Source organism: Sphaeramia orbicularis, chromosome 7, assembly GCF_902148855.1.
Source record: "Sphaeramia orbicularis chromosome 7, fSphaOr1.1, whole genome shotgun sequence".
Lineage (NCBI taxonomy): Eukaryota > Metazoa > Chordata > Actinopteri > Kurtiformes > Apogonidae > Sphaeramia > Sphaeramia orbicularis.
The window spans coordinates 44,833,305-44,848,463 of record NC_043963.1 but is presented as its reverse complement, the minus strand read 5'-3'; the positions used below and the strand labels follow the sequence as shown (position 1 = coordinate 44,848,463).

The window sequence follows — 15,159 nt, the reverse complement described above, 5'->3', positions numbered from 1 at the left end:
CAGCTGAACTAAGGAAATGATGCTTCAATTCAGGAAAATTGTATTCAAATAAATGTATCAATCGATTCAAGCCGATTAATTGATTAATCATTTCTGCTCTACTCCTAAACGGTTAAATTTCTTGATGGTAATTTCCAATTTGAACAAGATTATTTTGATTTAGGCATATTGCATGGTAGGTAAAAAGCAAAATCAAAATCAACTGAATTTGAATTAATCAAATTCAGTATTAACTGGTAATTACACATCTCTGCTGGAACAGGATTGATAATGAGTTCACAGCCCTTGTGTGGAGTCATGTTCAGACGCTGAGAACAGTAAAGTAAAGAGTCAGGACACAAGTCTATGGCATTTTAGATATATAAACATACTACAACATAAAACATATTTGACCATATCTCCTTACTCGATGTCACTTTATTTTTTAATAATATAGAATTATATGTAGCTAATAATTACAAAATAGCCACAGTAGTTTTTCCAGTTACTTGTATTTCCTGCGGAGTTTATTTTTAAGAGGAAATTTATGTACAGTCATATCTGACAAAGTGATGGAGGTTTTCTAAGGTCAGGATTCAGCATCCAGCCTTTTACAAGAGTATTGACACAGGACTGAATTTAACTATTGTGTCAACAGGAGAGAGGACTACTGTCAGGCACTGTAAGGGGAACAGCACTGGATGGTCAACTTTGGGAGTTAGAATGTACTGTATGTTTAACTTTTGTATGAACAAGATAACAGAACCAAAAGCCTTAGAGAGCATGATTAGAAAAGAAATATAACTTATTTGAATTAATAGTAAAAAAACAAACTGCTGCACGTGAGTATATCTTCAGGTCGCCCAGAGCTGATCTGATCTGACCTTATCCTTGTAGCACATTTAATAAATCAGTCCCCCAGTGTCCAAGACACACTTGATTTTCATGGAAATGGATGTGTGAAGAATGCATTATACACGGCTGAGTGGCGTTTTGTCCAGCAACATTTCATCTCTCACGTCACCTCTACTTCAATTACATCCAGTTTGTTTTGTGGAAAACTGAATGAACTAAACACTGATAAATGGTAAGCCTGCTCATGTTTTCAACGGTTTGAATGCATTACTCTGATTTCGCTGTTGCTTTGAAAAAACTAAAAAGAAAACAGGTGGTTACATTAATGTTAAATGAAGTGTCAGTCTGTTAACTAAAACCTCTTCTCCTTTGTGTCAACAATTTATCAGCCAAGCCATGAATAAATAACAGTGCTAATTATTAAGTAGTGTTATAGATGAGATGAGAGAGAAAGCACAAAGAAGGGGAAAAAAGTGAAACGGAAAAGTTAGACTAATTATAGACCTGGAGCTTGGGCATACTGCTGTTAATCAGCCAATGGTAATGAAACCACAGCCTGTTGGTACAGATCTGTTAACATGCTTTTACCCTCTCCACCTGTTTTACTATCCATCTACCACATTAAAAACACAAAGTATTTTTTTTTTGTGTTATGATTAGAGCAGAAAAAATGAATTGTCTCAAATCAGTAAAAATAAACTTGATAGCAGTTCTATTGAATTGAAACTTCATGGGAACCATCACTCCTTTAAACTTTTAAGCTTTCACACAAGATGGAACTAACATAAAACTTTTTTTAAAAAGACATTTTTAATGCTTAAAGGTCCTGTTAGGAGTATCCATTTGCAGTGGATTGCAGTGACACCTTTGGCCAGAATCTGTGGTGTTTTTCTGGGACAAAGATTCCGCTTCCCATGCGCACTAGCAACTACTGTCGTAAGGGCATAACTCTGGCCAAGGTGTGCATTTGTTTTGAAGCTAATGAATGGAAAGCAGATCTTCTTTACAACTTTGCATTTCTTTTTTCAAGACAGCAACTTGCAGGGTACAAAGTGATGTTTAAAACGAGACAATAAGCAAACTTCATAAAGTCCGTTTGTAGCGTAGATTAGTAACTGGTGAAACTGAAAATGAAACTTAACTTTGGATGTCCAAGTCCGGAGATCCGGCGTGTTAGTCACAGACTGTTGTTCTAAGACGTGTCCCAATAATATACATTTGCACTGGCTTTTCCACAAAGTGTTCAGTCATTTTCAGAAATTACTTCAGTAATTAAACATCTTCTGCATTCTGCATTAGCAGTTCAGCACACGCTGCTTCAGCCTTCTGCATTCACAGTGCAGTTTCTTCAGAAATTGCTATCCTACTTTTATAATTGTGTTTTTCCCAAAAGGCAGTTTAGTATCCAGGCCCCGGCATGAACATTAAACACTGTACATAACTGTTTCAGACTCACCTTACACAGCCCTTAGTTTGTGACTGAAAAAATGCTCGAAATAAAAGATATTACCGATGCCAAAGAGTTAGCCCTGAGGCTAACGCAGAAGCGTTTACTAAGTGTTTGACTAAGGTACCAACAGCCACTATAGTAAAATACAATGTTCCAATGAATATGTATAAAGAAAAGAAGCATTCTATAGCTGTCTAGAAGGAAGAGGGCCAACTCCAGATCTGTTTTCATTCCTTTTAACTCCCTTACTTCTCTCCATCGGTTGAAAGCAATGCCGAGGGTTACCCATGTTTTAGCCCATGCTCTATCACTGTCCCATTTAGCTTTCTTCTGCTCTTCTGTCCTTTTTCTTTTTGCCCAGTCCAGCTCCTGTTCCAGTGTCCACCATTACACCAAAATAAATCCAAGAAACCCCCTTCTTTTGGAAAAAGGACAGATCTTACTTTTCACTCCTTCAACTTAAAAGTTGGCATGGTGTTGTTACTGAAATGTAAGTCTGCTATAAATCAGTCTGGTCCTGTCCGACCCGACCAGTGAAGCTGGAAATAAAACAAAGATATCTCTGATTTGAATTGATAAAGCACTTTGTGACTCTGTCTGTGAAAAGTGCTCTATAAATAAAATTTACTTTACTTTACTTACTTTACTAAATATCATTTAGAAATAACCTATTCTGGTGCTGATAATCTCATTTTAAATTGCAGACTATGATCAGGCACATTTATAAAAATGAGACTTTTTCAACATCATGTAGAAAGTCCTCACAGGACCTTTAAGTTGTAAGTAAGTTGGTAAGTTGGATACAATTGTGTTGAAGACTGCAGTGCACCTATTGCTTGTAGATATCATTTGACTTGTTTTTTTTGTTCATGAACAAATCAAATGACATCTACAAACAATAAGTGCACTGCAGTCTAAAACACAACCATATCCAACTTATTTGTTCATACTATTGATATTGTTATTTCTATATCAATATTTCTTTATATGACCTTTTATACTTTTTGTGGTTGTTGTTTCAGCTGGTTCTGGAATAAAGGACAAGTTTGTCATTTTCACTCGTCTGTTTCACATTTTTAGTATTTTTGTTGCCAATTCATATAATCCTTTAATCAAATTGAATCAACGAAAATAATCAATAGATTAACTGATTACAAAAATAATCACTAGCTGCAGCTCCAGATGTGATGAATAATGGTGTGAGAAGGCAAAAGTGAACGTAACACCCCTTGCAGAGATGGTCAACGGTCAAAGTTGTGAATTCTTGGTAATGCCATTGATGGATAAGCAACGCTGATAACTAATGAAGTCTGACTGTGTTTGTCTCATCCTTCATTTTGCTTCACCTGCTCCTCTTCCGTTATTTCACCCCCCCCCCCCCCCATGTCTCTTTGTCCTCGTTTGACACCATCAGGAGTCCTACTTCCACTCACGTCAACTCCCCACCAGCTACACTTCGCAGCCATGTGACCGCTTTCTCCCCACTGTGCAAGCCCCCTCCTCACTTTGTCCTCATTTGTCGGTCTTCCCCTCACATGACCCCTCTCCCTCCTTCTCCCAAATGCAGGACTTTGGCGTAGTGTTGCGTGCATGCAGGCCCAGATGTCTGCTTTAAGGGATAACGACACCAAAGAACCACCAACGCTTCATTCGATTAATTTTAAACACCATCTTTAATCTGATCTAATCAAACCACTCTCATTTGGCCAGTGTCAGAGTGCTCAAACTCAACTCAAAGGGGAATTACATCTATATTTGTCCATATTCTAAAACTTTAACATGCAAGGAAAGAAAATGCTTGAGGGGCTTCAACCTGACTTAGAGGGAAATCAAGATGCCATTTTACACCTTTAGACAAATATTTAAAGGCTAATATCAGTAGTGATTTTAGTCTAGTTTTGTGAGGTTTGAACCTTTCTACTTTCTCAATTACAATAATAACAATGATAACAATAATAACAGTAGTAAATAGTTGACTCAACAGAGCTTTTTCTGGTTTGGAAGTGAAATATGTAATTATATATTTAGTATATTAATTGTATGTGTGTGTGTTCTGAACAAAGAAATATGGAGCATCAATAACCTCTTTCATTCTATTTTTGCATTAGATCTGCTTTACTGATTTTAGCATTTAACATTTCTAGTGTCAACCAGAATGAAGCAACATACAATGTCAGAGAAACAACAGTATATTGTTTTTTTTTTTCTTTGCAAATACAAATTTAAGCTGTTCTTTTTTTTATTGAGGTACTTTTTAGTGAACTTTTCTGGGTGAGTAGCTCAGTCATGCAGTGTTTTATGTTTAGAGCCTTTAATCAGAGACTTCAGACTTACTTTATTATCATTCAATAAATGCACCATCAGTACCTTATTAAACAATATATCAGTGCTATTTCACTATTGTATTTCACTATGTGAAATTGTATTTCACTATGTGAAATACAATAATGAAAGTGTTGGATCTGCACTGCAAATGTCATTTGCTGTTGTTTATTGCTCCAAGTGTTCAAATTAGATCCTTTTTAGCAGAATAGATCCTCTTTGTTATGGTTAACATCTATAAGAGGGGGCTACCAATAAAAGAAACCTCAGTAAAACAGCACTCTCTTGAAATGTTACTCTCTTGATATTAACTCAAACTGCAAAACCCTCATCATCTATCAACAGTAAAAAACTATAATAAGGAATAGAAAAACTGTCAACCTACCCTTTAAATGTGATTTACATTTGCAGTCGTAGTCAGAGTTGCCAACAGCTTTTGCTTCCTTTGTCCTAATTGTTAAAAATGCTGTATTTAATTCATTATTTATTCTTGAAATATAAATATCCCATTTTTTGCTAATTGTTTTTCAGAAGCATGCCACTTTTTTCCATTTTGGTTGGGCAGTGTGGTCACTTCAGCCCAATGGAAAATGTGTTGTCGGTGTTCATAAGGTCACATCAGCATGTGCATCACAGTATGAAAAAAATGGAAAACCCATGTCCAGTGTAGCAGTCAGGTCCAGATGAAAGTGTGCATCATCCCGTATTTTACAGTTTTGTTTCCCTGTCATCTCATTTGTTTTTGTTTTTTCTTTTTTTTTTTTTTGAATCAGACATCCTTTTGTACAGACTGATATGGATCGGTTTCACAGACGTGTCTTTGTGTTACCCCACTGCTGTCATTATTCATGTGGGATGGCCAGATGGTGCATGTTTGACTGAGTGGTAGAAGAAATGGGCACTGGAAAGAATATTTTATCTTGGCAGTATTGAAAGTATCAGTCATTTCTTAGACTGTAGCAATGGTCCCTCTTCTGTCATTAATTATTTTTCACATTAACATTGTAATTTCATGAGTCTTAATGAAGATGTGTGTGTGTGTGTACCTGTGTGTGCTGAGTCACTCAGCCAATAGCCCTCGCGGCTGTCAATGCCTTTTGCTAAATATGCTAATTACCCAACACCTGTTTGTATAAGAGAGCACATCTCAGCAAACGCACACTCTGAACGCAAGCTAGGGACTGCAAACAGAGTTTTAAGCTTTTCTTGAAACATCTCTGAACTTAGTATTTCTTCTGTCTTCAGCAGTGATGGAGCCCATGACGGTGACGACGTCGGTGGTCGGACCGGAGGAGTTCGACCGCAACGCCCCCCGGATCTGTGGCGTGTGCGGCGACAAGGCCACCGGCTTCCACTTCAATGCTATGACCTGCGAAGGCTGCAAAGGCTTCTTCAGGTAGGTTTGACTCCTTCATGAGGATCGATGTCTGTTTCACCATCCTTAACACTTGGTAGCGTTTAAGTGTGATAGATGGCGCTTTATGGTAAATGTGTGTTGCTGCTGAATCGAAGGTGTTACTGGAAACTAATGATGTGGAGGAGGTGTTGTCTCAGCGTACGTTGTGTTTGTTTCACACTGGCATCTTAACGGTGTGTTTTCTGCCAACTTTTCCTTAATGTGAACATTAATTATATTGTGCTACAAATGAGCTCTCTTCTGTTTTTTGATGCTGAAAGTAGGATTGCTTTAATTTCAGGCACCAAAAAAAAAGGCAACAAATTTCTCTGAAACTCAGTTGAGACACTGTGCCAAGTTTTTCATACTGTGATAAATCCTTGATACACTAAAAACAATTTTAACTTAGTGCAATCTTCATGGTGTCTAGATATTTTCTTGCTTCTTGAATATATGTATATATATATATATATATATATATATATATATATATATATATATATATATATATATGGTGGTGGTCCAGAATGCAGCAGCGCGTCTGGTCTTCAATCAGCCTAAAAGGGCACATGTCACCCCCTTACTCATTGAGTTACACTGGCTACCCATAGCTGCCCGCATCAAATTCAAATCTTTAATCCTAGCCTACAAAATTCTCCGTGGGTCTGCTCCTGTCTACTAAGGTGCACTAATAAAAGCTTATGTCGCCCCACGACCACTCCGCTCGTCTGGGGAACGTAGTCTGGTGGTCCCCAGACCTTGTACAAGACAATCCAGGCTCTTTTCATGGGTCGTTCCACGTTGGTGGAACGCTCTACCAAGTGCTACAAGAACAGAGTCATCCCTGCCTATCTTCAAGAAGCTCCAGAAGACCCAGCTCTTCCGAGAGCACCTCCTGTCCTAGCACTTTCAAACATTCCATTTTAAATATTCTAATAAGGTTTTTTCCCAGGACAACCACAGATTCTTTCACGATTATCTCTGGACCTGCTGCGGTGGTCCGGCCTCTTCCCTGCCCTCATCATCACCACTCACTTATCCTCAACCGCCTCCATGTGTCTCCCCCTACTACCCCCTTCTCCCCCTCTCCCCCAGTCCCTATCTCTATCGCTCTCTCTTTTTCCCCTTCTCTACTCTCTCTCTTTAACCCCAACTGGTCAAGGCAGACGGCCATCCTCCAGGAGTCTGGGTCTGCTCGAGGTTTCTGCCTGTTAAAGGGAAGTTTTTCCTCGCCACTGTCACCAGTCACAAGTGTTTGCTCCAGGAGGATTCTGTTGGGTTTCTGTAGAATTGACTTAGAGTCTGGTTTTGACCAACTCTATATATAAAATGTCAAGAGATAACTTTTTTGTGATCTGGCGCTATATAAATAAAATTTGATTGATTGAGTGATTTAATTGGTTTTCCCCTGTAAGTCGCTTTGGAAAAAAGCGTCTGCCAAATGCATAAACATAAACATATATATATATATATATATATATATATATATATATATATATATATATATATATATATATATATATACACTATGTACTGTATATGATGGTTCTGTTGTGAGATTTAAGTTTATTGCCAGCCACACTGACTAACATCAATAGATAAATAGGTAGATTTTTTTTTTTTAATTTAAAACATGTTCAACATTCACAGTACTTATAGTCTCTTCTCTTCCCATGTTTGAAAAGGAGTCGGCAGAAGTATAAACATACATATTCCTACCTCATTACACACAAATCAAATGATTTTGTTTAATTAAAGAACAGAACAGCACAAAACAATACAGCTGTATTTCTATCTCTAGGCACTGTCTTTCTTAAAACACTCATTTAAATCAACTTTGGGTCATGTATGTCAGAAAACAATGAAACACTGTTAGTACCACTATAATTGTTAACATTGCTGTTAAACTAAAGCTCTTTCTGTTGCAGTAGTGATATTTATGTGCATCGGAAAAAATAAATAAATAAATAAATCCAAAGAGGAATAGGAGGAAAAGAGGACAACCAGGAATCCCAGTTTTGCACAGAAAGCTTGACGTTCATATTAACATGTATAAACAGGCCACATTCTTATTAAGTAAACATTGGTTGCGGCAGTAATCACACTCAGAATGTTGTTTTAGTTTAGGATCCTCAGGTCTATGTGCAGAGTTATTAGTGACTGCATCCCTGCTAAACTGGAAGGTAAAGTAACATCTGAATTTCAATCCACATTTGGAACAAAGCAGACATATTATATTGACTGAACTTTGGTGTTGCTGATATGATCCAGTGAGATGACTTTTCTCTGATGGTGAAAGCGGGTGTTATCTGCTCTTATTCAGGTTGTTTTATAAATGATTTTGTAACAAAATTGGTGCTCATTTACATATACTAATATGTAATGACAGCCATATAGATGTAAAACATGTTTTAATAATTAACAGCTCTATCTTTCTTTAGCACAAACGTATAAATATAATAAAAAGTAACATTGTTGTCAGTAGGGCTGCACGATTAATCGATTTTAAATCAAAATCGGATTTTTTAATTAGGACGATTTTTAAAAAAGGGAAATCGTAAAATCGATTTCATCTCTCTCGTGCCTCCGGGTCGCGCGCTTGCGGGCTACCGTAGGCTCCTCCTCCTATCAGTGACAGCGGTCTTTCACAGAAGTCCGTGTAATGACCGGACTTTAAATGTGTTAATGAGCCCGCAGTACTTATAGCAATGTAAGACGTGGCTTCACGCACGGATCCCGCAACTGAAATAGAACTGCATGCGGATCACTCATCTTACATTGTCCCGGATCCGTACCGTACTGTCTTCTTCCGAACCGGGTCCGGGTCTTGGGGTCATCAGCCTCAGCAGAGGAGCCCACACAGCCCTGTGCCCACACACATCCACCAGCTCCAGGGATAGAATCCCTCCAGTGTGTCCTGGGTCGGTCTATTCCATGCACGGATCCTTCAGTTTAAATAGAACCGCATGGGGATCACTCATTTTAACGTGGTCCACGCACGACTGATGCCTGTCACTGACTCGCATTGCTATCACTTCTGTGGGCCCAGATACCCCAAAAAGAAAAAAAAAAATTTAAAAATTAAAAAATTAATTTAGTCCTCTTACTTGCTAAATTTTTCATTCACAAATGTAAGTTCTGTAACACAAAAACAAATATTATTTATTTTTTGAAAGATGTTGAACTTTATTTAAAGCTGTTAGATAAATCTGGAACCAAAAAGGCTATAAAAACATAAGTATTTGCTCTGATTTGGACATTGTATTGTAGTGTATTCCCCCTGGCAAACTTATGTTATTTTCTTCTATACATTGTTTGTACACTCTGCTTCATTCAATAAAGATTTAATTAAGAAAAAATGAACTTCTGTGAGTTCATCACATGATCCCATCACAGATTTGAGGTTAAAGCAGTGCCTTGCATTGTGGGCTGCTCACGAAAATGACATGCTGACTTCTGTTGTCTTTTGTAGTTTTACCCAAAAATTGAAATCGAAAATCGAGTTTTTAGAGGAAAAAATCGGGATTTTTTTTTTCCGCCAAAATCGTGCAGCCCTAGTTGTCAGTATGGACATGTTATTCAAATAGTAATTTAAATCATTTATTGGGCTAGAATTTCACAAGGCTTTAATTCAATTTAGCGAACAGTGCAGTACTTAACATAATGATGCAGTGTGTGTTTTTTCTGCTTGGCTGCGTGAACATGCATATGCAGTGTTTTTAGAACATACTGTACATAATTCAGTGCCCTGTGTACTCTTGTTTTTTTCTCAGTTGATCATTCACATGCACCGTCGCTGATGTAACACATGCTTACAGTATTCATTCTAAATTGGATTTGCTAATGAATGACAGTATAAAATTGTTTTTATTGAATTTTTCCACACTTACAAATAGCAAACCAAAGTACATACCCGACCCCCCTGCACACCCACCGTAAATAATGGAAAATAAATTAGTATTTAAAAATGGTAAATTAATGGTGTAAAATCAATTTGTTAAAAAAAAAAAAAAAAAAAAAAAAAATATATATATATATATATATATATGTTTAATATATAAAGTAAAGGGTCATTTGTCATTTACATTTATTCACATCCCAGGAAGATTCTCCAAGTACATCAAGAATGGTTTCCAGAACTTTTTAACGTATTGCTTGAGCCTCGAGTCATGTACCTAAGTTGTTCCACCTTTAGATGTGCAAGTTAATCCATCAACCAGTGTTACTAATGAATGATATATGCAGTTTTAATCTAAGTAGAAGCATAAAGACATCACTCTTCAAACAAAAATGGTTTTATTCTCAATGGAATCGTACACTTTGAGTCTGATTTACACACTAACATACATGTATGATTTTTCAGTGAATCATTTATATAACTTTGACCTTTCCTTGGAGTGGAATTGTAGATCTCCTTATTCCTCAGCACTGAGTCACTTGTTTTCAGTGAGTAGGCCTGAAAGGTGACAATTAAAATGCTATGACTTTTAAACTAGCTGTGGATGATCTTGACATCCTGTTACTATTGTTGTGGACTTTTTGGTCATATCCACTGTCCTTCATAAGCAGATGGAGTTTGTTCACATCAAGTGTTGAAATGTCTGCACATGAGTTAATATAAAGATTTTGTCTTCCTGTAGGCGCAGCATGAAGCGCAAAGCCAACTTTACATGTCCCTTCAACGGAAGCTGCACCATCACCAAGGACAACCGGCGTCACTGCCAGGCCTGTCGCCTCAAACGCTGCATCGACATTGGCATGATGAAAGAATGTGAGTCAACCTTCCTGAGCTCTGATACGAAATAGTTATACAAAGACTTTATTTTCACACATTTTCAGTTGTCCTCCACTGTTCTGGCTAATCTGTTATGAGTTGTTGAGTAGGTAACTGCTTTTTGCAGTTGTTTCACTCTGCTTTCTCTTACAGCAGATAAGGCTCAGGTTGATGCAAAATCTGAAGTCCTGTTTTATAATAATAGTCGAACCAAACATATCTGAAACAGCTCTAACTTTATATTGTAGAGTTTGATAAAAGTTTTCCACAGGAATTCTGAGCCCATTTGACTCTATCAACTATAGATGAAGGATGGGTCTCCTGTTAAACTTAGACTTGAACCCTTACCACTGACACTTTGAAATACTTTCAGATTCCTTGAATATATTAATTCTGGTTTGGAGAGTGAAATATATAAATCCCTTCCTGTCTTTCTTTGAAGACCATTGATTTTCTCTTAATTGTTAAAGTGGTTAGTGGCCAATTTTTGCTCTTAAAGGGACCTTATCTGAATGCTGCTAAAATACCACATCAAATTTCTAATCAGCTGTTTCAAATGACATTGTTATTTCATTATTCTAACTCATCATTACCCCTAAATCCCCCCTGTTCCAACTTTTTTCAGTGTGTTTTAGGTTGAATGTAAGGAATGGATGTACAATTGAAATTAAGAGAGATGAGAATTAACAATTGTCAAAAAAAACAAAAACAAAAACCCAGAAATATCAACAGCAGTCCTTATTGTTCAGTCCAGTTTCAGCAGTGAAGTACAGTAATGCTAAATTATTTGTATAAATCATACCAGAAGAAGGCACCTCTTCAGGAAATAAAGGTATAATGCTGGTATGTGGTGAATCAAATCCTGTGAGTTTTGACTAAGATGTGTGTTTGTTTTTTTTTTTTTTTTTTTTTATGTTGTTCTGTTTTAATCATTTTTTGAATGTTTGTGTATATTTCCTGACATTGAGTTTAGGTTGTAATCATCTGCCGTTGTCAACAGGAAGTCATGCAAAAAAAGAAAAAAAAAACAAAAAAGGTTATTGTCTAAAATGGTGGACAATGGATTGTTCAGACTGAGACACAAATGCTAATTAAAAACAACCTCCTGTGTAGTTATGGGTAATTAACATCTGTTTAGTTTTTAGACTGGATTTAGGAAAACTAGACTTCTGGGACATAATCATCTGTCTGTGTGTGTGTGTCTGTGTGAGTGGAGTTTTCTTGAGATCTTTGGTAACGTGTACTGATTCAGTGTCCAGATTCCTCTTGATATGAGAAAGTTCTATCACTAGGAAATGACTGTGAATGTTTGAAATCACTTCCTTTTAAAAAAGATGACATTTAAACGCTGTGATCCAGATTAAATGACTGAAATACCTAAGCAAACGTAATGTTGTTTGCAGTTGTGGTAAACAAAGTAAGCATATTATTAAATCTATCCATTAGTCTGTAATGCCATGAAATAGACACATAAATTACATTTGTAATGGCTGCCACAGGCGGCAAATTAAAGGGAAGTCTCCTATTAATGCTCCTTTTGATGGAATATGTATTTAAGCAGATGCTTCAGGATTAGTGCATCCTGCATGGGCTCAAATATGGAATTTAAGTTATGTTAGTTTCTGCTTTGGACAGAATAAATTTGCATGTTGTAGATATATCAGATTGAATCAAATTAATTGGACAAAGCGTCATTATTTTTATTGTTTTATTGATGTTAATGCTTGCAGTTCTGTGTGGTATTAAGTCATTATCTTATGTTTAATCAGTTTCCAGTTTTGAGTTACACTGGACCGATCCCTGTTGTGTTTGCTGGTGAGTTGACTTCCTAGATAATCTAATATGTAAAAGCTACTGAACAAACAGCAGCCAATAGGATCAATGGCAGGGTGTAAACTGATCTGATTTCAACTACGACACAGATAATGGTGAATACACATGGGTCTGGTTGGACCATATGTCAGAGTTACTTGGCTAAAAAAGGCGCCAAAGTAGATCCTAGCAGATGGTTTTTCAATAGCAGCAGTTAGATGGCATTAAACAAAGCACAGCCATTGTTAAATACAATGAGCTACACATAGAAAAGTCTATTTGATGCAGGTTTGCTCTTATAGATGATGGGTTTTCACAGGCAGCGTGCAGGAAGTGGTTTGAATGGAGAATAAGACATCAACTCAACTCTCAAAAATGTAAATTGACACCTTGTCACAACTGATTCATGTTGCGTACCACATTAGACATGGAGGTTTTTTTTTTTTTTCTTTCATGTCATGTGGGAGGGAATACCCTAGTTTCCATCACTTGTCACTTGTAAAGGAGTCGTAAACGTTTGTGTTTTACAACAATATTGCACTAAATTTCAGTGAGTTCATGGGAAGTTGACGCATTATCTATGGGGAGAACCAAAATGTTATAAAAAACGTTTTACATGAGTCTATCACTAATTAAATTGATGAATGTGATACCATAATTTCTCTTAAATTTGAGACCAGACAGTTATTTGAAGTTTTAGATTATTATGAAATACACAACGATAGGATGAACGTTGACATAAAAGACAAAATGACAGAAAAAACATTTAAAAAAAATATTCTCTTGAAATTTGTCGAATTATGTAAAAGATAGTGTACATTTTTTAACAAGATGAAAACAATATGGAGGACAAAGCAAGGTCAACATTATATGCAAGACAAGGTAAATGTTTAAGGAAACCACAGAGATAACAAAAACACAATAGTATCTTACGTATATCTAAGCTATCGTCACAGTTTTCTCATCCAGCCCCATGTACAGTAAATGAAAAAAGAGAAAATGGAGGAAGAGGGGAAAGGAAGGAAGTTGAGGGGGGCTCCAGTCCTGTCCAACAATGCCTCCCTTTCTTCAAAGACACACACAATGGTCCGGCCCACATTTCATTCACAAACACTCTGCTGTTGTGTGTTTGTATTTTCTTTTCTTTTTTTTTTTCGGGACATGATGAAACGATGCCGGTCAGGGTTCAGAGTGATGATGACGACCGAGTTGGCCACAAACAGCCTCATGACACCAGAGTATTTATATTTTCCTGAGAGGAGCTGAGGGAGGAGTGAACAAGGAGTGGGGTGGGGTAGGGGCGTCTCATTAGTGTAAAATAGTGTCTTTGTTGTCACCACTGGCAGGTTCAGAGGAAGGCCACTGTACTCTACTCAATGCACCAGGGTCTCCAGGGTCTCTGCAGCACTAAACCTATTTCACACCTCAAATTCCAGCTGTATTTGCATGAAAATATGTGGAAAATATTCACTCAGCAGACACTGAAGAGACAAGAAGTCCTCACGTCACTGGTCAAACTGAATTTGTCCTCACTGAAACACATCAGACGTTTAAGTTCCACATCAGTGCAGTCTTGAGCACTGTTTAGTCTCACAAAATGCATGTTCAGCAAACGCTACACAACAAAGCATTTTCCCTCAAACACATATTTCTGTGATCCTTTTGTGTAACGTCACCTGTTGTTAATGAAACACAGACTAGCACCAGATATTAACCTGGTTATGTTAAGATAGTCTGTTACTCACCTGTAAACTGACACAAAATGATTCTGGTCATGATGTGAGACAATGGAAGGTTCTGATCAGCTGCTTATTTTGTTGGTTTGTGTTAACAGTTTGATTTAGTGCTTCTGTGTTTCATTTTATTGTTTATTTAGTTATTTAGATTATTTTACTCGATTCATTTTTGTTAAGTTTGTTGATTTTATTTAATTAAATTTTTTTAACATCATGCTTATTTTGTTCATGTTGATTTAGTTAAATCAAAACAAAAAACATAGTGAATATAAATAGCGGCTTTTCCATTGGACATCTATGTGAAACTTTACCGTTATTTACTAAATGTCGAAAAAACAGAAGTGCATAATGGTTTTTCCATTATATCACAAATGCTATGATTTGTTTATTTATTATCATGAGAGGACATGAGAAGTCATTCCATAAACATGCCGACAAACATAAATTTCATGTTGATTTACAAATATATGTTATTATATATTACCCCTCTACACTGTACTAAAATTAAAAATTATTCGGTTTCCTGGTGTGTCCACACATACCGTGCCATGTTTCTTTTAAAACTCTTCTTCACTTGTTGTAACATCCGTCAGCATCTGTTTTTTTAATTTATGTGACTGTAATTGCAGAAAAGGGTCTTTCCATTGCCAGCGCAAAACTTTTCATCGAAAAACAAGAATTTTGGTGAAATTGTCATTTTTCCATTTGGCAAATTTTTATGCGCAAGTTCTATTCACACAATTTGAGGGTCAATGGAAAAGCAACTAGTGAGATAACAGAAGCTTCATTCATTTAAACCAACCTGTACCCTGCCTTTAGTTGTTGGGAGCTTAGA

At 36.7% G+C, this 15,159-nt stretch overlaps 1 protein-coding gene across 2 annotated transcripts in view; it reads left to right on the top strand.

Annotated features, from left to right (window-relative positions):
• Window positions 1-15,159, top strand: part of LOC115422630 (vitamin D3 receptor A) — a 108,036-nt gene that overhangs the window by 59,792 nt on the left and 33,085 nt on the right. The window contains exons 3-4 of one of the 2 annotated variants that reach the window (XM_030139056.1): window positions 5,855-6,002; window positions 10,643-10,773. In XM_030139056.1, coding sequence (XP_029994916.1) covers window positions 5,857-6,002; window positions 10,643-10,773 — 277 coding nt within the window. In that variant the 5' untranslated portion in view covers window positions 5,855-5,856. Of the gene's footprint in view, window positions 1-5,851; window positions 6,003-10,642; window positions 10,774-15,159 lie in introns of both variants that reach the window. The other variant, XM_030139055.1, reaches the window with a different exon arrangement.